The sequence below is a fragment of the Callorhinus ursinus genome, unplaced genomic scaffold (assembly GCF_003265705.2).
Source record: "Callorhinus ursinus isolate GAN/ISIS: 27379988/994484 unplaced genomic scaffold, GSC_fseal_2.0 scaffold18, whole genome shotgun sequence".
In the NCBI taxonomy this organism is placed as follows: domain Eukaryota; kingdom Metazoa; phylum Chordata; class Mammalia; order Carnivora; family Otariidae; genus Callorhinus; species Callorhinus ursinus.
Window position 1 is genome coordinate 22,938,632 of NW_027397080.1, and position 27,127 is coordinate 22,965,758.

At 53.2% G+C, this 27,127-nt stretch overlaps 1 protein-coding gene across 4 annotated transcripts in view; it reads left to right on the forward strand.

Moving 5' to 3' along the window:
* CAPZB (capping actin protein of muscle Z-line subunit beta) overlaps nucleotides 1–27,127 on the forward strand; it is a 132,856-nt gene that overhangs the window by 68,680 nt on the left and 37,049 nt on the right. For all 4 annotated transcript variants that reach the window (XM_073903264.1, XM_073903262.1, XM_025856520.2 and 1 more), the window contains exon 3: nucleotides 21,800–21,921. In XM_073903264.1, coding sequence (XP_073759365.1) covers nucleotides 21,800–21,921 — 122 coding nt within the window. The remainder of the gene's footprint in view (nucleotides 1–21,799; nucleotides 21,922–27,127) is intronic.

Here is a 27,127-nt window from a genome sequence, read left to right on the forward strand (position 1 = left end):
AATGAAAGTCATTCTAAAGTCTCCCTAAAGTCATTTTCAGTGAATGACATGGATAAATAGCTTGAATGGAGCCCCATTAGATGTCAGAGCACTGATTTATACGGGCCACTTTATTATACTTTTGTCACCTGGTTTAATCTTCTCGGCCACTCTGTAAGGTGAGTGGGCAACTCCCCTTTTATAGCTGAGGACGGTGAGGATGTCCCACAGTGGACGTGGGACCAGGGGAAAGTCAAGTCCAGCTGTTGCTTCAGCGTGCTGTCCACAGGATTACGGTCTTGAGGATGAAAACCTGATAGTATGTCATTTCTTCTGTGTCCTGCTAAAATTATCTTCAGGTGAAACTGTAAAAGAAATTTGTGATGAGGGCAGGCTAGGGGCCATGGAACTTGTAAGTGCCTCAGGAGAAAAGCCTCTGTAAACTTCTCTTCCTGCCTCTTCTGGTTGGAAGCTCCATCAGAGCTACCTGATTGTGCTTGGCCTGCTGTTGGGAGCCATGGACTCAATGGGAATAGTGATGCGGAGTGAAACCATCAGTAACTGACCTTCAGCGTGCGCACACGTGCGCGCGCACACACACACACACACACACACACACACACTGTGCCCTGTGTGTGTGTTTGGGCAGGGGGTGCTCTTTAAAAAAGTGTTCTGTCCAAACACAAGTAGCAGGCCACTATTTCTTCTTTTAGTTAATAAAGCAAATCTAGAAATTTTAGGAAAAGCAAGTTCTTGCACTGCAAGAGTTAAAGGGATGGGGCAGGAAGGTGACTACCTTTAAATCAAATGTACCAGCATCAGCACACAACCCAGTGTAAGGCACTTGGAATATATAAGGCACCTGGGGTGGGAGGGCAGGATCCCGTTGGTGGCCGCAGGACCGCGGGAGCAGCTGGGCACGGGCTCCCCGGGTGGCAGGCGGGCCGTGTGTGAGCTCAGACCCGAGAGGCAGAAGCAAGCGGAGTCGGCTCGCTCAGCACTAGGCCCCCTCACGGAGGCGCTTAGCATGTAGTATGAGTGATATTCATGTTTCGATGGGAAGAAACAATGGATTATTCTATCAGATTGCTGAAACAACTAAAGACGTTGAAGGCAGACAAGCTAAGAATCTCTTGCTCGGCCCGTGCTCATCCGCTCACGGACTAACATGAAGCGGACAGGCAAGAAGCAGAGGGAAGCCTCAACGGTATTTGGTGCTGAGGTAGGGGAGGCCTTGTTCCTAAGGCGTAGAAACTAAAGCCAAAAGGATGGCTTATGACCACATGCAATTTTTTTTTTATTTTAAAAGATTTTATTTCTTTATTTGAGAGAGAGAGAATGAGAGAGAGAGAGCACAAGAGGGAAGAGGGTCCGAGGGAGAAGCAGACTCCCTGCTGAGCGGGGAGCCCGATGCGGGGCTCGATCCCGGGACTCCAGGATCATGACCTGAGCCGAAGGCAGTCGCTCAACCGACTGAGCCACCCGGGCGCCCTGACCACATGCAGTTTTAACTTAAAGGCTGAAATCAGTGAAAGGACTGAGAACAAACTCTGAAAAGTGTTTGCCACTTACGACAGTGAATGTTGCTCCCTAATCCTGAGAAAGTGCCTTCTGAGGCTGTCACTGTTGTTCCCATCGGACAGAAGCAGCAGCAGGGGGCGCCTGGGTGGCTCAGTCGTTGAGCGTCTGCCTTCAGCTCAGGTCATGATCCCGGGGTCCTGGGATCGAGCCCCGCATCGGGCTCCCTGCTCCGCAGGAAGCCTGCTTCTCCCTCTCCCCCTGCTTGTGTTCCCTCTCTCGCCATGTCTCTTTCAGTCAAATAAATAAAATCTTCAAAAAAAAAAAAAAAAAAACGGCAGCAGGGGCCTGGGCATCTTGACCAAGGTCACCAGGTGGCCATGGTGGAGCCAAGCTTTGCACCCAGGCAGTCCAATTCCCGAGTTCCCAGCTACTGTGTGTGGATGCCTCCACTAGTAAGAAAAGTGGGAATACTTTGGGCGCCTGGGCGGCTCAGTCGTTAAGCGTCTGCCTTCGTTCGGCTCAGGTCATGATCCCAGGGTCCTGGGATCGAGTCCCACATCGGGCTCCCTGCTCTGCAGGAAGCCTGCTTCTCCCTCTCCCACTCCCCCTGCTTGTGTTCCTGCTCTCGCTGTGTCTCTCTCTGTCAAATAAATAAATAATATCTTTAAAAAAAAAAAAAAGTGGGAATGCTTTGTTAGGACATAGAGCCAGGTACGTAGACAGGTGAGTCACAGAGGGAGCAGTGCAGATGTCTCTTACACATCCTCCGTGTCCTTCTCGGAGGAGTGCAAAATGAAACAGGATAGGATGGCTGGAAAAGTGGCCTTCATGGATGACCTGGCTTTCTGCTCAGTGGATGGATCGAATTTCTTCTGGATGCAACCTGCATGTTGCCTGACTGTCGTGAAATTGGTCAGCTCACCTTAGTTGAGCCTCTTGAACAAAGACCGTGAGCAATAGGGAGAGCATGGCCCACTCTGCCATCTAGGAGCTTTGCCATCCATGTTGTCTTATTAAAGGTTCTGGGAAGTCCTGCAGTTAAAAACATTTCCTTGGACCTAGCCTTTCTCTAACTCACTTTCTTGGAATCCACTTTGGAAAACATTCGTTTCCTAGAAAGGTTTATAACCTGCATATCAAATGACCTGGATTCTAGACCCTTTTTGGCAGTGGCCGTGTGATGTTAGCCAAGTTTACAAGTTTTGTAATTGTTAGGTAAAACAGCATATAAAGAACATAGCTTTCCTTGTGGTTTCTTCAAATAGAGAACTGCTTCAGAGAACTTACAGCTCTTTTTGTAGTGGGGGAAATAGGAAGGTAGGAAGAAAGCACTGTGACATTAAGCAAATCTTACCGGAAGCCAAGGACCCGGGTTGTAGCGTTGGGTCTGCTACTAACTTCTTTGTGATCGGCAGGTCTCTCTGGGTCTGTGAAGTGAGGGCCAGATGGTCATAATCTCAGAACCTGAGTCCCATCGCCGTGGATACCGTTATGTTGAGGTCCCTCCTTTCAGGATCCCCTTTTGCTGGCAGAAGCGGCATTGATTTCTGTCAGGTCTGTGACCGAATAACTTGCCGTGTACGGTAAAAATGTAGAGAGCCGAGCAGATGGGGCCTCTGGCAGATGCCCCCCTGCCCTGGGGTGGGGCTCCATTGCTTCTGCAGCTTATTTCTGTGGGTGGATCGAGGCTGACTGGGACTTGAATCCTGATGAGTCACCTTCCAGCTTTGAGAGCACAGGCAGGTCTCTTCACCTCCAGAGTTTGCTCCAGCATACGAGATGGGGGTAAGAAAACCCCATTCCTGGAGCACTTGGGAGGGTGTGGGGATGTACGTCATGTGCCGACGTGCATGGCAGGTGCTTAGTAAATGCTGGCTGATTTCCTCCTTCACTGGCTTTCCAGGACCTGTTGTAACCCTGGGTTCTGGCAGCCTTCCCGTGTTTGCACAGGTGGACAGTCCCAGTCCTGACTCTCACGAGGGGTTAGAACCCAGTGTGCCAGTGCAGGGACTTGGTGTATTTAAGCTGGGAAGGAGGCGGTGAGGAGGCCCTCCACTTAGGCATCTGAGATGGTCCTGAAAACCATTTCCTCGCCTTCTGTGAACTCTGACAGTGGGCATGCCTCTCACGGGATGGAAAGAGAGATGCAGGGAGATGCCATCGCTCTCGACTCCAGGGTCAGCAGAGGAGGTCCGAGACCGGTGTTGTGGCCAGGAAGGACAGCTGTCATTCCGCAGAGTGGGGTGATGGAGTGTCCTGCCTCTCATCCCGTCCTGGCAGAGGGGGGCTCCCGGCCTGTGTGTCCTCTCCTCTCCCTGGGGACTTTGGCGGGCACTCTGCTCCCTCCTTCAGCTCCCGGAGTTCATAATGCTCAGAGTCCTTTGGAAGCCCTGGTGGGGGAGCTAAACAAAGTGGCTGCATGGTGGGACGGGTGGGGGGTGGGATCTGTCCAAGGACCGGGGCAGTGGATCCCGCAGCCTCCCTGCTCACTCGAGCTTGTCGCCTTCACTTCAGTCCTCCACAGGTGCCACACAAGCACGTGGACGTCATCCAGGACAGGCCACCTAGGACCTGGGACCCTCAGGACCCCACTCTGTAGTCCAGTTTATTGCTCTCTCTGCCTCGGCCTCCTTCCATCCCATCAGGATTGCTGCTGTCTTGTCCCAGCCTGAACCTCCATCTCCAGTCACCCCCGCTCCGCACTGCCAGCGTGACCCCCAGGCGCCCCCCCCCCAGATTGAGAACCAGCCCCCAAGTCCACGTCTGCAGCTCCTCCATAGTCACCCAGCAGTGGGCCTCCCCATCCCCTGGCTCTTCCCCTTCAGCCTCCCCCGAGTCTGTTTCTCATAGTGGGGAGGCTATGTTAGCACCTCACCCGCTACCGCCTGTTCTTGCCCTGCTGCAGAAATATGCCTACGAGGGGCCACTAGCCACGGCATGGATGTTTGGGCTGGGCTTGCGGCAGAGTGCCCATCTATTCGGCACATTTCCTTGGACACAGACTGATTATTTAATGATCTCCCTGCTCTCCATATACCCTTTATGTGTCAGGCTACAGAAGCCTGTTTTAGTATGCTTGGAGATGGAGCACCTGTAAAGTTCTTGGCTGGGAAGCGTTGGGATGCCTGTGAGTCTGACACTGGGTGCCTGATAACGTCTGGAGCACCAGACCCAATATGGGTGAGCGCCTGGAAACCGGAAGGCCCCACTGAGCTGAGCTCTCGTCTTCACCATGTCTGAGCTGGGTGACTTCTGAACCACGGCTTCCTCACCTCGGGGGGTGGGCCTGATGTCACTGCCCTTGAAAACTAGAGATGGTGTGTGTAAAGCTTCTAGCACGGTCCTTGGCTTAGAGTAGGTAGCTGTCTGTGATGGGTTTTTGCCCCAAGTCTGATGCAGCCATCGTGCAAATGAATGAAAACTCTGCTGGTCGCCTGGTTTTCAGCTGCCAAAGACTTTTCTTGACCCTTCACATACTTAGTTTCTTTAGAGCACACACCACATCTTACAGATGAGGAAACAGAGAGGCTTAATAAGTTGGTCAGAGCCTCACAGCTCATTAGTAAGTAGCAGGGTCAGGATCAACCCCAGGTCCATCAGACTCAGATGCCCAGTTTCCTCCTGCCATGCTGTCTGTGCCCACGGCTTCTCCAGGAATAGCTTCCTCCTTGTCACTGCAGGTCCCTGGCTGACCTCTGAATGCAGATATCGTCACAGTCTTTAGCACCCGCAAGAGGTTATTCAGTCTTCGCAGAGTGGAACTTTCCCCTTCCCACGTTGAAAGGACAGCCTGTTCTAGCCTTCCATTGTTAGAGATGAAATGCTGGTGGAGGTGGCCATGGTGGTGATCACATGACCCCAGGTCCGCATGCCACCACCAAGTAGCGCTGTTGCCTGGTCCCTTTCTGTTTGGAGGGCAGAGGCAGGTTCCTTCCAGCCCCCGAGAGGCTTCCCATTGCTTGCATTAAGGAGTCAGTGCTCTAGAAAAGGTGCAGGGGTGAAGAATGATTCCACTCTCCTTTTTTGGGTCACTGGACTCATCAGGGGGGACACTTTTTATTCATTAGTCAGGCGGTTTGCGGTTGCCGTGTTGCCACATCTGTTGCTGCCTTCCTGGGCCTGTTGCGTTCACAATTAAGGTTCATTAGAGACCCTGTCAATCACAACAGGCGCAGAACCTGCCTTTGAGAGGCCTCGCAAAGGGGCTGTCCCTGTGCCGTCCCCTCTGCAAATGATCCCCAACCAGATTCTGGATGTATTATGTGTAGGAGAACCGGGAAGGACGGCACTTGTAAAACTCCAGACTCTCGGGTCCTGGGGGGCCTGTTACCTCGTGTGTAATTGAAACCTTCACGCCAGGACCAGAATTGATGTTACAGATGGTGCTGGTAGGAGTTGTGTCAGATGGAGGTCGTAAGTATCTTGACGGCAGGCCACTCGAGGAGAGATTTGGGGCCAAATACAGAAGAGATTTAATTATCGTTAATCTCCCTCTCTCCTTTTTCTGGAATGTGTAGGCACACTTAATTACTACTGACTGGAAGCTAAAATAACAGTCTGGGTTCAGAACGAAACCCTTTAGGAAATTTGCCCCAGGCTGGAAATGATTATTCTTCCTACAAGTGGATTTCCCCTCCTCCTGACCACGCCGAGTGTAAGGAGGGCATGAGGGATGTGCTTCGGGCCCTGGAAAGTCGCTAACTGCTCCTTCCCCAGCATTTGCACGCCTTGTTTCATTGACCTGCTGGAAGCCCCACCTCCAGGCTGCCTCACTCTGCGGGCCAAAGCGCTGCTTCATGATTCTGCACTGTTCGCGCCCAGGGCCCTCCGGGTCCAAAGCACCTGTGGAATGTAGTACCGCTCCTCCGTATCTCCAAGGTCCACATGGTGCCTGGCCACATCGTTGGTGCTAAATAAGTAGTAGCTGGACTGGCCAGTAAACCCACCCGTCCCAAGCTCTGAGATGGGGGGCTCTCCCTCTATACCTTCTAAGCCATGTAGTCTGAGGAGGGAGAGGAAAGGGGGCAGAGATGCCTTGAGAAGCTGAAACGTCACTCAGGAGGCCTCAGCCCCATGGGGTCGGCACTGGTGGCCCCAGCAGGGGCAGGGCACAGAGGGGCAGCAAACCGAGAGTTCCCCGGGTCTGGCGCCCCCTAGGGACGTAGGTGACCTTGACGAAGCCGCTTCGGCTCTCTGTGCCTCCGTTTCCCTGTGGGTGCAGTGCAAGGAGTTGTGACTTCACCTCCTTCTCAGAGGGCAGGTGGAAGGATTAAGGGGACGTGCTGGGGCATCGCGGGGTGCACGTGAGGAGCGCTCCATGGGTCGCGTCAGCTGCCGTGACGGAGCGCGGGCTTCTGTGACAGCAAGGAGCGAGTGCAGGACAGAAACAGGAACTGGGGCAGCTGGCCCATCGGCTGTCCTTCTAAGGATATCCCTCGTCAGAGCACCCTGCGTTTTCTTGTGTGGCAGGTGGCGGGCGAGTGCTTCTTGATCGGGCTCAGGGAGGTGGTGCTGCTTTCCAGCGTGGAGCCGGGCCGTGGGGCGTGCCAGACCCACTCACAGTGACGAGGGGCTTGAATGCCCTCCCCTCTAGTACTTGACCTCTCGGGTCTTGGCAGCGAAGGCAGGAAGCAGGGTATGTGGCTTGTGGAAGAGTCCAGCACAGAGGCAGACCCCAGGAGCACTGGGTGCAGCTCGGGCTGGCTGGAGGCCGGCAGAGACATGGTTCCAGGTGCCCAGGGTAGTCGCTTCTAAGGAATGCCACCCATCCCTATCCAGCCTGTTAGCCGAAGGCATGTTTGTCATTTAGGGCAGTTCGGTGGACATTTATTGCCCCTGGGTTACTAGATTATTGTAACAGCCTCTGGACCTCCCTGCCTGTAGTCCCCCACCCACCCCTTCTCACTGTCGGCAGCCAGAGTAACCTTTCCAAAATGCAGTTTTCATCATGACCCTCCACTGGCCTGACTTCACAGTGTCATCAGGATCAAGCCCAGAGAACATTCTGGGTTTAACAGAACTCTTGATCTGGAGCCCTGCCCATCCCTCCTCCCTCCCCCAAGGCCCTTCCACTCCAACCATACTGATCTGCTAGGGTTTCCCAAAAGTCCCGTGCCCGGTATTGTTGGATCTTGGTACATGCTGTCCTGTTTCCTGGGAACACCTCTCCACACCAGCTCTGCTGATCTCTCAGACCTCTGCTTGGGCCTCATCCCCCCCCCCCTCCCTTGGTCACTGCAGCCATGGTACTCCCCTCTACTCTCGGTTGGGTTAGTTATGTGACTCTCACTGCCCACCAAGCTCTCTGAGGGTAGGGATCTTGTCTGCTCTGTTGAGCTTTGTATCCCCAGTTGTCGGCACGGATGGACACCCAGTGAAGGCATGTTCAGGCCCCTTGTGAGTGCTAGAACCTGTGCTGATGGGTCAGAGCCGTAAGTAAGGTATTTGTGTCTGAAGAGCCCACAGGCATGGGGGAGCCGGATAGCCAGATAGATGTAATACAAGGCTTCCAGTGGAGAGGAGCACGGAGCTATGGAAGCAGCATGAGGGGCACCAACCCCACCCTTGGTGGTGGGTTTCAGGGAAAGCTTCTTGGAGTAGATGAAGCCTGAGCCAGGGTGATAGGAAGGGAGCTAGCTGGACAAAGAGTAGGAGCGTGTGTTTCTGTCCAGATTAGGACCCATGAGTTGATGCCTTGTTAGCTTTGGCCATTGGCTCAAGCCTCACGAGTCCCTTGCCAAGAAGCAGGTGATGGGTGCACACTCCGGTCTCACTGAGGATCAACTGTTAGTCGCTCCTCAGACTTCCTAGCTGCATAACGGAAGAGACGGCGATTGATGGATTGATTGAGATTTTAAGATTAGAGCCAGGAAACGTGCCTCTTCCCTAAATTGTTCCACGAGCCTGCCTGCCTGCTGCCTCTGGAAGAGCCTCCATCAGTTCTTTCCTGGGAAGCCTTGCTGGCTCTGTTGACACTGAGGGCTTTATGGGACGGTCAGTACCACCCGCCTTTGTCTCGTCTGATCTCACGGGACCTCGGGCTCTCCAAATCAGAGCTCTCAGGCGCTCTGTCACCTGGTGTCTAGACCCTCATGGCTCCGGGTGGTAACAGCTGCTGCTCCCAGAGGAACCCAGAGTTGGCTCCCCGATTCCTGTTTTTCCTGAGCTCTTAGCTCTTAGGTTTTGGCAGAGAAAAGGGGCGCGGAGGCTCTGCCTTTGTTTCTGAACCTTTCTTAGACTTGGGAACTTCTCATAACTTCCAGGGGGCACAGGGTATCCTCCAGAGTAGAGCTAAAGCCCCTGTTTAAGAAGACTTGCCCCAGTGCTGCCTCGGACATCACAATGTCCCGGAACAAGAGTAGCGACATGGGTGTTGGCAGTGTGGGGAAAACCACTGCTGCCTCCTTCACCACTTGGGAGTCAAACGGGCAAGTGTTCCCCCCTGGATGGAGCTGGGGGATATCATTTTTCTGTTTTATTACAGATCTTCTGTCCAAGTGCAGGACGTTTAAGTCCATGAGAAATGCTTATGAAGGTGCCATATACTAACATGCAAATGAGAAATGCAGTCCCTAGGTCTGAGGGGCTTACTAGTTTTCCCTGGAATTATGTTTCTGCCTTCAAACACCTTGACAGAAGAGCTTTCCTGCATGCTGTGGGAAGCCCCCTTGGGAAGGAGCAGGTCCAGCCTGCCTCGTCCCAGACCAGGGTGTCGTCCCCTGTTGCTCCAAGGGACGAATCACCAGAGCTGCTGAAAATGACCCGGGGCTTCACGCTCAGTGCGAGTGTCAAGCAGAATGTGAACTTGTTGGTCACCCCGCTGGTTTCCACGTTCTTTCCATTCCCAAGACCTAGGGAAAATCGGCCTTCGCTCCACAGGCTTTGCAAATCTTTCCCTAATTAAAGGGCCGCCCAGCTGTGTGCACAGCGCCTCTGCCTCACATCTCTGCCCTTTTGTGTTTGTGTTTAAAATTCCATCTTTACAGAAAGTTTGCCACTCAGCAAGTCTCCTTGCAAGCGCCCATTTTTGTTTGGGGAAAGTTTTTTCCTCTGGTTTCTGTTTTGCCTGTGTATGGGAAGTTCAGGTCTCTTGGGGGTCATTCGTGCACGTGCTCTGTCGTCATTCATGTTAGTGTTGTGTGTACTTTGCCACGACTCTGGGAGGTGGCAGTGGGTGTTCCTGGCGTGCCAGCTGTTGCACTCCTGCATGCGTGAGGGACTAGAGTATCACTTTGGTTTCCTTCTGGGCTAAATGAACAAAAGAGCTTAGTCCTCCTGTGGTTCTGGTTAGTGGGCAGTACTACAAGATCAGGGAAGTTGTTCCGGAAGAATCCGACTTAGGTCAGGATCAGGTCCAGCTGCAGGAGGCCGCACTGTCCCAAGGTAAAGAAGATACGGGGTTCTTGTTCACTGGAGCCGGGAGGCATAATTCATCAGAAATGCACGAAGAGCCCTTCCTTGGCTTTACCTTGCCCGAAGTGTGGAGGGTCTGTCTGGCTTCTGTGTTTTGGGAACTGTGTGGCATCCTGTTGCCAGCAGACCCCAGGGAGCAGTGTTTTTAGGTAAGGTCTGGGGGGCTTTCACTGAGGAGGTCTGAAGAGTATCTCTCTAGGTTAGGTCCTGCCTTCTGGGGGATGAGAAACACGAGACAGAAAAGTGAGTTGGAAAGAGAGTCCGCTTCCCCAGGACCTGGAGAGTCAGAAGGCATTTCCTTCCTGAGAGCCGTGAGAAAGTCTTGTGTAGCTCGGCAGGCCCTGGCCCTGGGTGAGGAGTACCTGGGTCACCCCTGGAGCACACATCAGATTCGGGGAACAGATTCAAAGCCCTTGAGAGCAGTGCCCAGCCTGCTTTCCCTGACATTTGAAGTAGGTCTGGAGCCTGGGCCAGGACGTGGAACAGCTGCGCGTCCGTCAGGGGCCTGGGAGTTCTGACGTGTCCATCACCAGTCCCGTAAAAAGCCGATGGCGTGCTAACTGCTGGTGAAGGTCTCCCATGAATGAAGGGGACACCAGAGTTCATGAAGATCTATGTCATGGGCAGTAGGAAAGCCTGGGCTTCCCTTTAGTGAGTAGAATTGGGGTGGGAAGGCTCGGCGGGTGGGAGCTCACTCCTGGAAGAGAGCAGAGAGGGGGTAATGTAGGTTCTGTGTATAAAGAGAAATTTTTGAAAAACCTGGAATTGGAATTGAGGCACAAGGCCCCTGCGGTCGGGAGCCTGTTCCTTCTCCCTCGGGCTGTGTCTGGGTCCTGAGGCTGGGCACCTCGGGGGCAGGCCCAGCTCTTAGTCACTCTGGGATCACCCACAGTGCCTTGCTCAGCAGATGTTGTTAGTTTTAGGAAGAACGTCACAAACTTCTCATTAGCTCGCAAAGCCATTTCCTGGAGAGTCAGATAAGTACATAGACTGTCTTGAACTGTGAGACTGCAGGATCTTAAGGCTCAAATGAACCTTGCTGGTCATCTAGTCTAGCGGCTTTCAGACATTTCTTAAATTGGTGGAGCCCTCTTTCAAGCTAAATCTTACACAAAACTCTAACGAAACACAGGGTGGTGGGTGAGCCTACTTTCTCCTGTCACCCTAAGTCCCTCCCTCCACCAGCATCCCACCAGGCATCTCTTCTCTGCCTGGGAGAACCAAAAGACCCATTTGAGTCAGTTGGTCTGTTTTAGAGATGAGGAAACAGGACCATCGAGCGATCTATCCCCATTTCATTAGAGACCCAGCTCTGACTTCCAGGCGGACGATGTGTCCCCTACAATGTGCTATGTTAATTTATTAATTTATCCTGATGTGGAAAGCTCTGGGTTGTAAGGGTCAGCAGTCGAGTAGCTACTGAACGTGAAGTGAAAGCTAACACTGTCTCTGATTCCCGAGGCCCAGAGTCACTGCTCACCAACCCAAACTTGCATTCTCTGCTGAAAACCCAAACTGATATTTTTGCATTTGCATTGAACTTGGAGTTCCCTGGGTATACCTGTCCTCTCCACCTGGGACACGCCTCTTGATTCACTTTTTTTTTTTAAACAGCTTTGTGGAGGTAGAATCCACATACTGTGAAATTCACCCTTTGAAAAGTGTGCATTTCAGTGGTTTTTAGCATAATCAGAGTCGTGCAGCCATCTATACCCCACGCCGTGCTCCTGAGACCAGGCGGATACCCCGTCTACACCTCAGTCTCACAGGCTTCACTGTGACTTTGTACCACACTCACGCTTCACTTTCTGTAATTCAGCTCGATGTCAGCTCCTGTCACGTCTTGCCTGGACTCCCCTGCTCCTTCTGTCCTCCTGCGGGGCTCTGGGCGGCCCTCCTCTTCGTTTCCATAGCATCCAGTACTCCCTCTCCATAGCACATGGTATGTGGGTACGTTGTTTGTGCCACTCTCTCTCCTCCTAGACTTGGAGCTCCTGGAGGGTGGGAACTGTATCTAACCCCTCATACAGTTGGATGGGTTTTATCTCTTATGGGCCGAAGTGGAGAGGAGCTCTTGATCCAGAAGACCCAGCCAATGAAGAGGACACATGGGTGGCTCCTAAGTGGAGCTGACTTCTCCCCAGTAGGAAGAATTACAGATTATTCTTTTTTTTTTTTTTTTGGTCCATGCGTAGCCATTTTCTCTAGATGACTCAGTGAAATTAAAACAAAACCTGATGAGACATCCATCCAATGGAAGGAATCCAGTGGGAAACGTTGTGGCCAGCCAGCCAAGATGGTTTTATGCTAAGAGAAGGGGGAAAAAGACCCTGACTTGTTCTGCGTATGCCTCCCATAACGTGGCACATCAGTGCTAGCCTCCAGCCCCACTCACACACACACAAACAAAAACAGCACGAACAATTCCACTTGAAAGGAACCAAGCGCATCACTGGAATTTTGGTAGACTGTTAGGGTTGTTTCAAAGTTTGTGGTTTGGAGAGTTTGGGGAGAATATGTGGTGGAAAGAGCCGGAAGTCTGGCATATGACTCAGTGACTGCGTGGCTCTGAGCCTCTGCTGCTGCTTCACAGGGTCTTTGGCCTCCTGGGGGGTGGGGGTGGGGCGGCTGGAGGATCCTCCCGCGGTGAGCTGGATGGGGCCTCGGCAGGTGGCGGTGGGATTGCTTTGGTCCGCCTACCTGCACCCGCTCTGGAAATCTGCCCCTCAGCCAGGACACACGGGTGGATCTCTGGCACTTTGTCCCCTCTGCGAACCCTCCCAGCTCAGCAGTAGGGCACCTTCTGCATTTCACCAGCCTTGCCCACCTGGCAGCGCGCTTCTCATTCAGGTGGATTTCCGTGCTAGCCCATTCGTAGCTTTCAGGAAGGCTTGCACGTGGAGGTTTAGCCTGCGGCCCGGCCCAGCCCTGAACGCACAGGGATGAGGAAGCGGGCTGAGACCCTGCTGCTCTACCCTCAGGGCTGTGAGGAGGGAGGTGCACGGGGACCTAACCACGCAGAGCCCACTTGGGCCAGGTGCTTCTCTCTGCCGCCATCCCACTGGTGATGCTTTTGGCGGAGGTGTTCTCAGCCCGCGGTTGCTCGCCAGGCCCCGTGCTAGAGGCGGCACCGGCTGTGGGGCCTCAGCCCGGCCGCGTCACCCCGCTGTGCCCCAGGGTGGTCATGCAGGGCTGCCGTGGTGGTCAAACGAGAGCTGGTGGGTGAGCTCGGAGGAGCGCCTCATGCACCGGCAGCGCTTCAGAGAACATCTGCCACCACCAGGGTCCCAGCCTGCGGGGACGGAAATGAGGCTGGGCGGTCTCCTGTCCCGCCCCTGACATCACACGGCCTTCCTGAAAAGATGGAATTCTAGACGGGTGGTTTCAGGTAGCTTTCACCTGGTCTTTTCCCGAAAGATCTGAAGTGATTTATAAGAATGCAGCCAGTGCGGCACTCCCTTGGCAATGAAGCCGTCCAGCAAGAGGGCCACAGCTCTGTCCACGTTTGCCTTTGTGTTGCGGGCCGGCCCCAGCCCCATGGTCTCCGCAGGGTGGCCGTCCACCCCCCTGGGGCTGAGAACTCAAGTCTCTGGCGGACTGGGGGGGCCAGTGGTCGTGGAGCCACAGTGCCATCCCTGTCGCCGCCGTCACTTGGGCCGCACTCACCCTCGCCCCCAGCCAGCCAGTCCCTGGTCCCCCCTCCAGGAGACGCAGGAAAGAACATTTTGGGAGCCTGCTTCCCACAGAGTCTGACTCGACCTTCCAAAGATCAAACTCTGCTCGAGGGACCATGTCAGCAGCACTGGGAGCCCTGCCAGTGCCAGGCCCCACCCCTGTCCTGAGGGTAGAGACCCTGTCCCGAAGGTGCGAAGGTGCGAGGTCCTCAGCCAGGGCCTTGTGGCCTGGAGGAGCATAGGCTGAGGAACTGCCTCCTCTTTGAGGCTTTGGGGCTGCATGGAAGAGGCAGGGGTCATTAGGTCCCCGGAGGAGAGCAGCCTGGGTCAGGACGGACTGTGCAGGACGTTGGGGCCCCGGCTCCGCTCGGGCGGTTGCCTGCCCAGGCTGCAGACACTTCTCCACACCGAGGCCACAGCGACTTCTATCTGGTGACCTTTCAGCCTCTGGCTTTGTGAGGTGTTTGTGTATTGTGCTCTGTCCTCAGGGACAAGGCCTTAATTAAGAGGAGCAGGCAGGTTAGAAGGACCCTGACTTCTCTTGACTTCCCTCTACCGGGGGAGGAGTGGTGCCCCTGGCCAGGGAACAGTTAATTTAATTAGGCTCCAAGTGCCTGGTTCATCCCCTTCGGGGAAGCATAAGGTTACATGTGGACAACAGGAGCCTTGTGTGAGAGCCTGTGGTTGACTCACAGATAGCGATTTTAATTTTTCCTTTCAATTTGCCTTCTCTTTGTTCTGCCCCTTCCTGACCCTTCCTTTAGAAAACTGTTCTTGCCTCTTATTCCAGGCTGTGAGCTTCTAGAAGGCAAAGCTTTGGAGTTTTGAGTATGAATGGCTGAAACCCAGCCCAGGAAGTTTGCCTTTATTATTTATCCCTGGGGTGGTTTGGGGCACCTGCCTAAGAAAAGGAAGCCGGGAGGGACTTGTTTCTTGAGAAAGTTCTTTGTTGTTAATGGCATGTGAAAAATTTGTTTCTAAGTAGAATAAAATATTTGTTATCAAAAATGATTTCCTAGTGTTGGCCCTGTTGGCCAGCTTCATTTAGACCCTGAGGACTGTGCCCCCAGCGACCAGTTGTGAGCAGGTCCTTAGTCTGCTGTACCAGCCTCCTGAATCTGAGGTGCACACAGTTCATCGTATCATAATGTTTCCGAAATAGGGAAATTGCTTCTTACGCTTCACGTGTCCTTCGAATGCTAGTCTTAATCATACATCTTAACAATTTACAGACATCTAATGAAGGATACAGTCTGTACTTTCATTTGAAGAATGTCATTCTTAGAGTCAAGTGATAGCTTAATTGGAAGAGGGCTGGGTCTGAAATGGGAGGGAGGGACATCACCCCTGTCCCTGTGTGTGTGTCCGTGTGTCTGTGTGTGGTTGGGGGTGGAGGACTGAGTAGCCTTGGGTTCAGCAAGCGCAAAGCGCCTTTCTCACCGTGCTTGGCGCTGTGCAGTGGGCACAGGGTCCCTGCTGAGGTCCAGGCGTGGCTGGAGGGCTCCGTGCCGGCAGGGAGCTCCACAGCACAGTCCCTTCGTGTTGCTGGTTCCCTGTCCTGGGAGGGGTGGCCTTGGGACCTCCTGCCACAGAGCCTTTTGTGCTAGCTCCCATGTCAGTGCTCCCCTCTTTCCTTCCTTCCCATGTCATCACTGTGCCGCCTCCCGGACCACCGAACCCCCACAGGCCCGCCCTTGCCACCAGGATGGCTCCTTGTGCTGTGTCGGTGTCCAGTGGCCAGAGCGTGTTTTGGGCAAGCAGGCTTTGTGTGCCTGTCTTGCCTGCCACTGTGTCCTTGGTACCTAGCACATCCCTGGCTTGGGTACTCGGCGTGCACTGAGCAGAATGAATTTCCCTCTGAGACGGGTACTGTAGCCCGCATTTCTGAGGTTAAGGAAGGGTACACTCAGCCAGGAAGTGGCAAACCAAGGATTTGAACTTGTTTGATTTCAAGGTTGGTGTTTTCCAGAATGCCACACTGTACATTGTTTCTGACACCAACATGTGTGTCACTACAAACACTCCCTTTGGTCTTGTATTTCATTTTTATGTTTGTTTATTTTTATTAGGGAAAAAGGGGGAAAGTCTGTAGCCTTAGAAAAAATAAAAGGAACAAACCCAACTGTAAGCAGAGACCTCTGCTGGCCGCCCGGAGCTCCGGCATCCGGACACTTGGCTGCCTGGGAGCCTGCGCTTCAAATGCGGGGAGCGGGGCGCGGGGCCAGCCAGGCCTCTGCCCAGCCATGATTTCACCAACATTACTCATCTGAGTGTGCGACCCAGCAAACAGGTCTGTTTTCGATTCTTATCTCTCTGGTGGCGGGCGCGCAGCCAGCGGGCAGATCAAAAGATGGAATGTGTTCGTTGGGCCATTTTTTTTTAAGGAACCGAGCTACAGGGGTGCAATTCTTAAGGACAGGGGTGCCGTGGATTGGATTATCCATGGAGTTGAACTGGTCTGGCTTTTGTGCTTTTTAAAGGGTTCATCTCAAGTTTCTTTTTCTGGTTGAACAATTGTTTTCAACATTAATAACTAATGGAGAAGGGGAAGAGGTAAAATAGAACCACATGGCGGTGCAGACACGAACCTCACTTGTGGCCGGAAGCTTCTGATTTGTATCTGTCTTCATATGATCCGCTGTTGGGTTAGATGGTAGGAAAAGCCTTCGGTTTGGGGCGACAGCAGGAGTGGATGTAATTTTTACTCAACCGAACTGTTTTGTATCTCACATGTGCTGTCTTAGACCACTGGCAAGTAGCACTGCGACTCAGGCCCGGTCTTTCTCCGAGGCCTGGCTGACCCTTCTTTAAAACAACGGTTCTCTAACTGTTCTACATTGAGGGCTGTTTTGAAGAGTAGAGGAGGTGATGAGGGGAGAGGCTAGAGTACAGTGCCTGGCGTGCACTCCCAGGTGCGGACTGTGGCAGCCTGCCCATCCTTATCCTCATCATTATTAAAGGATCACCTGCGGCTGGGGCTCAGGACATTCCTCCTAGGGTTTTCCCTTCCTGTGCCAGTGCCCCCCCCCCCCCCCCCGCCCGGGGAGCCAGGCGATAGTGTCAGCTCCTCAGGTGTACAGGGCATGGTGCTCCCTGCTCTCTGGGGTGTGGCCTCAGAGGAGCTTGGGGCAGTGGAGAAATGAATTGGCGGAGCCCTGAACCCCACCCCCCCAGGACAGTGCTCCGGCCAGTGCAGTGTTGTTTACTGTTCCAAGTCACTTAGAATTAAGTTCAGGTCCCCCCAACAGCGTGGACTGATCTCATACCTTTGGTGTTATCCGAACATTCCTCACAGAGGCTGTTAAGCAGTTCAGATGGGCAGCTTGGACAGAAACCATCCGGCCCTCGGGTGTCGGCACCAACCATGTGTTCTCGCTCAGGGGCAGTGTAGCTGATGACACATGTACCCCAGAGTGAACTCTTGGCTTTGTTTGGACCTGTCCTTTCATTTAAATTGCTCTGCAAACTCATGATCCTTGAGACTTAATGTGATTTCTTCCACTCTTCTAAGCACATGACAGAACTGAGTGGGGGTAGCCTTGGGGGTTGAGTGTCGGGAGAGTGCCGGTAACTAATTGATGACAGAGGTAAACTGCCTTTATTCTGAGTTTATAGTAGGACCTCTGATCAGTCAGCAGACCGTGCTGGAGCCCCCACCACCCCATGCATGTCACTGGGCTGGGTCTAGGGAATGGGACTGTGCCTTTCTAGGCTCACAGCACTCAGACTCCAAGAATGTTATTAAGTAGCGAGGAAGGAGTAAAGTGATAGCTGATGGCAGGATTAGAACAGCCATCCCCAAAGCTTTTGGGATTCAGTTGACATCAGTGTTACTACAGGAATTCCAAAGAATTAGGCATCTTGGCAAAGAAGTCGGAGTTTGGTTTGGGTTCTGAAGGGTCATAGGATTTGAGAGAAGAATTGGGATGGGTTGCCAGGTTTAGCAAATGAAAACATATATCCCGTGTATTTGAGATTCGTTGTTTATCTGAAATTGAAAATGCACTGCCCAGTCCTGTATTTTCTCCAGCAGGCCTATAAGGGAGGATATTTTTAGGCAGAAGAACACATGTGCTGACTTGCCTGCGCAGAGCGCCACGAGCAGCGCTGGATGTTGTTGGGAGGCTGCAGGCAGAAGTGGGGGGTGAGATGGCGTGGAAGTGAGACAGGTTGGTGGGTGGCGCGCCAGATTGTGATGAATGCACCCTTGGGCAGCTGCTCTGGTACCGGTCTGTGGGCACACCATGTCATCTGCACTTCTCAGTCCCCGTGATGACAGGAAGATGAAAGAACACTTTATCTTTGGTCAAAGAAACAGGACTGATGGAAGGGAATACAAAGGTGGGCCCAATTTGAAAGTTTAGCCAAAAGGTGAAAATTGTACTTGCTTGGGTGAAGAACCGGCTGGCCGTATCACGTCCCAGATGCTTTTCACGGAAGGGCACATCCTCCTGCGTCTTCAGGAGTTCTCTGTGGTTTTCTGCACACTGCCGTAATTTTGTGGTGACAGTTTAGATACATGTTCTTCTGGGGTTGGTTAGTACCTGGCCATGGACTTTCATGGGTGGCTGGATGTCGGAGCTCAGATAATATCATCGCTCAGAAGCTCGTGCAGGTGCTCTCATGATACCAGATTGGGCAGTGGTGGAGTGGAGGTCAGCGTTGTCCAGACCTCATGGGATTGAGAAGTTTCGTGACCAGAATAGGAAAGGTAGGCTGGGCGGGCAGCGAGAGCGGCTCTTGAGGACAGCTGGTACCACAGACCCACCCTTCGCGCCCTTGTTAGCTTTGTGCTTTGAAGAACATGAGTTACAAAGTGGGAGGAGTGGAGTCTCTTCCGGTTCTTTACACTGACCTTGAAAGTTACCCTGATCTACTTGGACAGGCGGGGAGGGCTGGATCCCATTTTCTAGACCAGTGGCTGCCACATTTTTTGATTTCGCAGGCCAGAAACTTTTTTTTTTTTTTTTAAAGGCTGGGGGGGAGTGTGTGGAGAGAGAAAAACAGAGGAAGAGTAGGTCACTGGGTTGCCAACTTTTAAAACAAAACCACGTGACCTATCATTTCATAAAATTAAAGGCATCTTAATACCCTGCCCCCAAAAAGCATTCTCCAGATAAAGGGTGAATACATTTAACTATATGAAGAATTTTATGTCATTTTGATTGTAGTCTTTCTTTACCTGAAGTGAAGTATTTTCACAAAGCAGTGATGTTCATATCACAGACCAGCAGCATCCGGTCTCCACGAAGCTCACTCCCTGTGTTCGACACACGAACAGCCGGCACAGCGGCTAGAACCCAGGCTCTTAGTTCCCAGTCTCGCCACCATTGTTGTGCTGCTCAGGGTCACATGGTAATAAACACACCAGTTCTCTTTGTCTTCGGGCTTCTCCACCACATCGCGATTCATATCTGAGAATATCTGGTTGGAACCACACGTGAACCACTGGTGTCCATCAAAGTTCAGTTCTTGATGACCAACTCTTTTGGTGAAGATCCTGACTGCACACCAATTTATGAACTTAAAAACAAAGCTGATTGGTGTTTGGGAGGCTCCACGTTGTAAAAGTCCTCTGTCCCATGCACATACCGAGCACTCACTGTGTGTCCAGCACTAGGGCCACAGGCACCGGGGATGCCGCCGTGAATGAGATCGAAGTCCCCACCCTCGCAAGATCTACGTTCCAGGGAAGGGGGGGATAGACAACAAATAAATTGAAACCGCCTTTCAGTCAGTATAAGTGCCAGGAAGAAATTATTGAAATACTTCTGATCCGTGCATTAACCTTTTGGACAGCAGTGCAGCGGAGTCTGTTTTATACAGATCCCATTATCTCGCAAGCTGTCTTAGGTTGGGGGATGTAGCTGCAAAGGAGCATGACAGGTGGGGAAGGGGAGACAGCTGGTCACAGGCAGAACTGGGGTTCAGAAGAACCGGATTCTGCATTTTTATCCAGTGTCTGGAGCAGTGTGGTGAACTCAGGTGGGACCCAGGCTGACGTTGACGTCAAAGACTCACAGCAGATGATACCGAGTACTAAGAAGGGAGGGTGGGCATGTCAGTGTCCGTTATAGCGTGCATGCGTCCCCCCGTGCTGGGCGCTGGACTGAATGCCGAATGCATGGTCTCGTGTGATTTCCCAAATCACAGTGAGTTGGTTTTATTTCCCCCACTAGACAGATACGGAAATCAAGCCAATAGTGCCAGGGCCCTGACCGGTTAGAACGGGGTTCGAGGCAGAAGTCAGGGCCCAACAGGGAAGCTAAGGCAGCAGCCCAACAGAACAAATGGTGATGCTTCGGGAAAGGACTTGTCCGACAGGCTGGCACAGAGGTGCTCAGGGCCATTTCACCTGGGCCCACGGCAGGAAAGCAAGACTACTTCGAAATCCCCGCTGCCTTGGGTGGAAGCTGTTAAAGTCTTCCTTGTCTTGGCCAGGACTTTCTTCCAGGTTCTGTGGCCATTGGTTGCTGAGTGGGGAGGTTATTTGCCACCTTCAGTGGGAGGGGTTATTTGCCACCTCAGTGTGCCTTTGGTGTTCTCTGTCCTTCCTCTTCGCTGTCTATTAAATCGGAGTTACCACCAGAGGGGGAGATTTGTCTACAGTCTATAAAATGGGCGTAATACAGACCTACTTCACACAATGAGAGTTAGCTCCCAGGTAGACAGTATGCCGTATGTAAAGGCCTGGCATAGTGCAGGATACATGGCAGACGCTTGGAAATGGTAAGGGGTTGATGTTCTCATCACCAAAACTAACTTTGGGAAAAATCACCCCGTTTGGGGGCACCTGGCTAGCCGGCTCTGTCGGTGATGCATGCGACTCTTGATGCCAGGGTTGTAAGTTCGAGCCCCATGTTTGGTGTAGAGATTATTTAAAAATAAAATCTCAGAACAAAAGAAAAAAAGAGCCCTGTTTGTATGTGTGTTGGGGGGGAGGGCCACGGGCGGGCGTCCCAGGTTGTGTACCAGAGTTACTGGTGCGCATCTCTCTTGTGGGGCCAGATGACCCGCACTGGTCCTTGTAGAGGGAACTGATTGTTTCACTGAGGCCAGAGCTTTGCGAGGCAAGGTCTCTGTCCTCCAGTTGTGCCAGCCGGGGCCTTGGGGCTCAGCAGAGGGGCCCAGGGAAGCCCACGGAGGCCGGGTGGTCTAGGAGGTGGCAGTCCCCTGCCCCCACCTTTCTGGAGGCGGTCAGGGTCTTCGGGAGGAACACAGGAACTGCTGTAGCAGTCTACTCCCCCTGCTGAGAGGCTCTTCTGGGTATCTTTGCCATATGATTTAACTTTTCCATTTGGAAGGGCTTTTGGTGCAGTTGGCAGCCACTGGCCTGGTAAACGATATGGTGGGGCCTCCATAAACCCAGGGCCATGAAACGAATAAGTCAGCACATTGAAAATATAGCATGGAAGTGACTCAAGCCCAAAGGAATCTGTTTCTAAAAGTACTGCCATCCCTTCCTGGAATATTTTGGTGGAAATGGATGTTTGAATTGGGAGGAGGAGGCCAGCAGCCTGGTTACTGGCAGGGCCATGTGTCCAGTTCAGCAGGATTTGCCCTGCGAGTCAGCCCTACCTGGCACAGGCCCCCGGGCCGCCCTCCTCCTCAGGGATGCGGCTCCACGTGTGTCCACCTGAGATAAGCCAGCTGGAGCTCGGCGCTGTGCCAAGCTGGTGTGAAGCTACCTTTGCGGCAGGTAGGGTCGACTCTGTGAGCCAACCTGGTAATGCTTGGCCCGGAGCCTGGAAAGTACTGGAAACTCCACCCAGCATGGGAGCCTGTGGGAGTTCTCCAACACGGACGGGTTATTCTCAGAGTTCTTTGGATTCCTGTGTATTTCAAATGTTTACCTTCTTCTCAGGACTTGAGCTTGTACTTTGCCCACCAGAGACCAATACCAAGCACATACATACTTAAATGTACCAGACCACCCTGGCGACCAGGTAATTAAAGCTGCACGCAGATTTGGAAGGGAGGCTGTGTTGGAAATCACGCTCTGCTGTAATTCAAGAACAGGTTTCTTTATGGAAGGACACAGTCGGTATCAGACACATGTGGAAAAGGAAAGAACGGGCCCAGGATTCTGGCAGAGTACCAAGGGCCAGATGTTAAATGTGCTGACCATGATGTGGCTCCAGTTGCCATTAGCCAACCTGGGTCGGACGTGTTGTTCTAACCCTGGTTCTGCCTTTTTCCTTTCTTTCCACCAGGTCCCCAGTCTGTGCGAAGATCTCCTGTCTTCTGTTGACCAGCCCCTGAAAATCGCCAGAGACAAGGTGGTGGGAAAGGATTACCTTTTGTGCGATTACAACAGAGATGGGGACTCGTACAGGTGAGCGCCCGGCCAGAGCCAGCCCCTGCCGCCCGGGACCACTGAACTCCGGCGGCCCGGCAGCCCTTGTCCTCTCTGTCGTTCCTCCCGCTCTCCCTCCCTGTCCCCATCCTCCCATCCATCCTTCCATCCAGTCAACCAGTAGAGGTTTGTGGAGGGTCTCTTGTCAGCATTGGAGACTCAGCAGGGAACAAAGGGCCCCTGGCCCTGGCAGAGCCTCCAGGCTAAGGGGAGAAGGCCCTTGTTACAGCACAGAAACTACGTGAGGTCCTGCTAAGGTTGTGAGGTACAGGGTGTGCCCGGTATGGGGGTCTTGAGCCCAAGGACGGCCTGTGTGGGCGAGGGATTTGGATGAGGCTTTGTCCAACAGACACGCGACTCAGCTTTCTCTCCCCATCGCCGTGCTGAGGGCTGTAGATGACAAGGCTGCCATCAATCCTTGGGCTGAGCTATCACGGTGCTAGACCAGGACGTGCACCTCGTGGCTGATGACCGTGTGTTGTGGTTCATGCCGCCAGGACCAAGCTTATTTGAAAGTTGAGGAGAGCATAGAAGAGGCTGGGGAAACTCCAGAAAAATTTCCTGAAGGAGGTGATGTGCAAGCTAGGTTTTTAAGGGTGTCTAGGAGTTCTTCCTGTTGAAAAAGATCAGGAATCCCTAAACTATCCAGCATTTCTGTGATGGATTGCTGTAGTCAGGGCCTTGGAGAATGGTGGAGGAATGCAGTCTGCTTTAGGTTTATTTAGAGGCCATAGAACCTGGGCTGAGTCTTAAAGCTTCAGCTTAATGTTCTCGGAGGTGGGGGCGGGGGCAGAGTCTGAGGGCTGGAAGCAGGGAAGTCAGCCGACATCGGCTCCAGACCAGCACTGCCCCCTCCCTGTAGCAACGAGGCCTTTGACAAATTACTTGTTGTCTCTGGTCTTTGGTTTGCTCACGTATCTGGAAATACGAGCATTCATTCTTCCAGCAGAATGCGCAGTAACATCTCTGTCAGCGTGTACTGTGTGTGCAGGGCACTAGTCTAAGTCCCTCTGCCATGGAGCTGCAATCCCAGTGAGGAGGCCAAGTCACCAGCAAATGCAGAAGTGACAGAGACTGGGAAAAGTGAGTCAGGAAAATAAAAAAGGACGAGGGGCAGGAGAGGTGGGATGGAAAGTCAGGGAAGGCACTTCTTTTAGTGCTAACACGTGAAACGGGACTGGGGTCACGTGCGGTCTGGGAGAAGAGCCTCTGGTGCTGAGCTGGTCGGGCTTGATCAAGCTTGGCAGGAAGGCTGGAGCGGGAGGTGAGGTCAGAGGGCGCAGCAGGGCCAGCCATGCCGGGCCTTGAAGGATGCCGCACGGAGTCACCGGGGGTTGCAAGAACTGACACACGTCAAGGCTGAAGGGCATGGAACTTGGTGTGAATTACAAAAATTTCGTTAATAATGACTTTTCGGAGAGACCAGACAGATGTTTCATAGTTGTGTCCCTTTGCCAGCTTCAAATGGACGTTAGGTCAGGAATAGACCAGAGACCCACGTGGAGATGGTGAGCGGTCGTCGGACTTGTGGTCCGTCCTGAGAGCAGAGCCAGCAGCAGCGCGTGCACGTGGACAGGGGTGGAGGGCGACTGCAGGGCTTCCGGCGTGAGCAGCTAGAAGGTGGGGGCCACGGTGGGTTGAGGTGAGGAAGGCTCTGGGAGGAGCTGCTGGGGGCGTCTTAAGCCTGAGAGGCCCATTAGATGGCAGTGGAGATGTCCAGGAGGCTGCAGATAGCCCCGAGCTCCAGGAGCGAGGGCAGGGTGAGAATGAGGTGGACACACGGATGCTGAGCAGCCCTGGGGTAGATCGTGCTCCGTCTGGAAGGGCCAGGCACTGTGCGGGCCGTGCGCATAAGCGCCAGGTCCAGTCCTTGCTGTAGAGAGGTCTGTGGTCGTCCTAAGTGGTCTGACGGACCAGGCGACATGCCACCAAGGGACAGCTGGCCCCTCCGGGCACAGGGTTCAGGGGCAGCTTCCCGGAAGAGGCGATCCTTGAGCTGAGTCTTACTCACTCAGTGTCGTCAGCATATTTCTTGTTTCCACCTGCAAACTCTGGTTCGCTGTGTATGGCAGCTGGTCCCCGGCAGCCTGGGGACGGCTGGAATTGTTTCCATGGCCAGCGTCCATGCCCAGGCCGGGCTGCCCGGGGCTTGGTGCCTGCAGCCCCTCCGGGTTGCCCCGCCATCTCCCGCGTTCCTGGGGCATCGCCAAGAGGCCTTGGGGGACCTCAGCCAAAGAGGAGCCCGGGATGTCAGGGCACAGGACTGTTCTTTCCTTTTCCCCCTTCTCGGTATAAAACTTCAAGGTCTTCTGATTCTCCCCACACATTTCCATCCTAACTGTGTTTGATCGTTCACTTAAATAAGATCCTTATGGCGTGACCACTGCCTGCAGCACCGTTTGAAACCTGTTAGCTCAAACAAAAAGCATTCTCTGAGGGAAATGAAAGGCCTGACTTTTGAAATCTAACCGTTCCTGTCCATCTGTCTTTTTTCAAATGGCCTCCATGTAAGCTCTTAAATGTGTTCTGAGTGCCCCTTCCACTAAGAATATTCTGGGTAATGTTATGATTTTTTCCCCCAGCTACAATTACCCCGGCTCCAGGACTAACGGCTTCAGATGCTGCCGTCTGTGAGCCAGGAGAAAAGGGAGTTACAGGCTTCGTGAAAATTCCAGGCCCCCGGTCTGCAAGAGAGAGGGGCTCTTGTGTCTAATCAGGTCGCCTCTAAATGAAAGCCAGTTGGAGAGGGTCTTCTAGGCCCACGGGAAGGCGAAGGCTGTGTAGCTGGGGGAACGAAGGTCAGACCTGGGTGTATGTGGAGAAGTCCTGAACAGGGCACGTCAGGGGGGGGGGGGCCTCGGAGTCTCTTCCACTAGCCCCTGGCAAGCCTAGTGGTGGGGACGGCACCCTTCCACTCAGTCTTTGTCTCGGGATCTGCTGGGAGGCCTTTGTTGTTGTTTTTAGGTGCTTAGGTTTCCCTCAGAAAAAGCAGAAGGTGGCTCCTTCTCTCTTGGTTTGGAAGACCACCAGCAGAATCCCTTTGGGTCTTTCTTTCCCACCCCGTGCTGTAAGGCTTTAGCCCATCACCGGCACTCACTGCCCAGGAGCTTGTGGTCGGTGCTGGGGCAGGGGGCGGACAGCACAGGCTCCTTCCCCACATGCCCTTGCAGCCTCGGGAAGTGGGGGGGCTGTGGGGGCTTCTGGGGGAGGTGCAAGGATTTTGTCACCTTTTTAACAGCTTTCTTAAATGAGCGTGTGGTTGAATGCCAGGCTCTGTTCTAGGTGCTGAGCAAACCGTGGAGAAAAAGACAGGAAAGACTGGCCCTCTTGGAACCTCTGTTCCAGAATTGTCTGCATTAATTCAGATGAAGTAAAATTAATACAGCTTCTTGGTTGCACTAGTCACATCTCAAATACTCAGTGGCCTTCTGAAGCTAGTGGCTGCCATTTTGGACAATGCCGATATAGACCATTTCTGTCCTGGAGTAAAGTTCCCTGAGGCAGCACAGTTTTGGGGGAATGAGGAAGACGGGTTCTGACAATAAGAACAGACACATCAGCCGTGCTCTGAAAGGGAGAGGCCCCTCGGCGAGGATGTGAGGGTGCCCAGTGTCAGCTTCACACCTGCCTCCTAAGCCAGATGGGTCCTGGCTTACCGGACAACTCTTTCCCATGCCGTGTGCCCAGTCCAGGGTGATCACAGAGCTGGCTACTGGTCATGGGGCAGAAGGGAGCACCGTACCCCATTCTTGTAAAGTCTCTGTACCAAGTGAGGAGAATGGCAGGGTGGAATGGTCAGCTTGGAGAGAAGGGTTTCCAAAGGCTCCTTGTGCTTCAAAGTAGTCGGGGCTACTGCTGCCTAGAGTTTTGGGAACCAGGGGCAGTGACCCTTGCCCTGCTCGCCGTTGGTGGCCCAGCAGCTGAGAGAGCTGGGACCTCTGTGTGGAGGCGGTCCTGGGGAGCGGCCACCCAGCTTACTCTGGTTCCACACTTGTGAGTTGCTGATGTAGGTGCCGGGGTGGGGCAGGGCGCCGATTCCCTAGAAGAATGATGTCTGTGCACATAATTCATTAAAACAGGGGTTCTGAAGACGGTGATCCCCTTTTTCCATAACATCAATTCCAAATTGAAAGGTTCTTTTGAGCCTTCTGTGAGGCGACGTTTGCTTGTCAGCAGGGGAAATGGGAAAGGTGATGATGTCGAGGGGTTTCAAACCACCCAGGAGTGGGAAGGACTCTGTCCATGGCCCACAGCACTGCCACCAGCCTCCATTCCTCTCACCTTTTCGTTCTCATTCTTTCTCTGAACTCCACCTGCAGGAATTAACGAGGAGATGCTTCCCCTAGAGCCCCCCTTTCCGGTACTCTCTGTCATTAAATGCTTTCCTGATGTGGCAAAATATACTTTTTTTTAATGCAGCAAGTCTTTGGGCTGGAAAAACAGAGGCTGGTTCTCATTACTTAGTCTTTTTTTTTTTTAGATTTCATTTATTTATTTATAGAGAGAGAGTGTGTGTCCGTGCAGAGGCACGCAAGTGTGTGGGGGGGGGCGGGGGGGCGGAGAAAGAATCTCAAGCAGACACTCCACTGAGCGCAGAACTCGGCACGGGGCTCGATCTCCCAGCCCTGAGATCACGGCCTGCGCCGAAAGCAAGAGTTGGACACCCAGATGGCTGAGCCACCCAGGCGCCCCAAACTTAGCAGGCTTTGTATTTGCCCATGATCTCAGATGGGAAGGCTCTCCCGTTCTCATGGAGAATAGGACCCCTCAGGTTCTCTCGCGTGTAGTCGGCCTGCCTCTGTGACCAGCAGCCGTCTTAGTCCTTAGCTCAGTAGGAGGGTCTCTGGAGTAAACATTTACCCAGAGCCGCCAGCAGGTTAGGGAGGCAAGAGGGGCATCTGCTGATCCGTACAATGGTGAAAACAAGGGGGTATTAGGAAAAGCGTAAGAAGCTGTCACAGCGTTGACAGTACATGCCCGGCTCTGGTCTGGGCACCTGGTGTGTCTTCTCCTTTGCTCCTCACGACAGCCCTGTGGGTAGCAAATGGTAGCCTTGTTTAACACGCCTGGAAAGGCAAGCTCAGAGAAGTCAAGACAACTTGCCGGAATAACAGCTGATGAGAGGTGGTGCTCGAGGCCTGTGCCCAGGCCTGTCTGCCCCTGAGCCCTTCCTCGGCAAACCTCA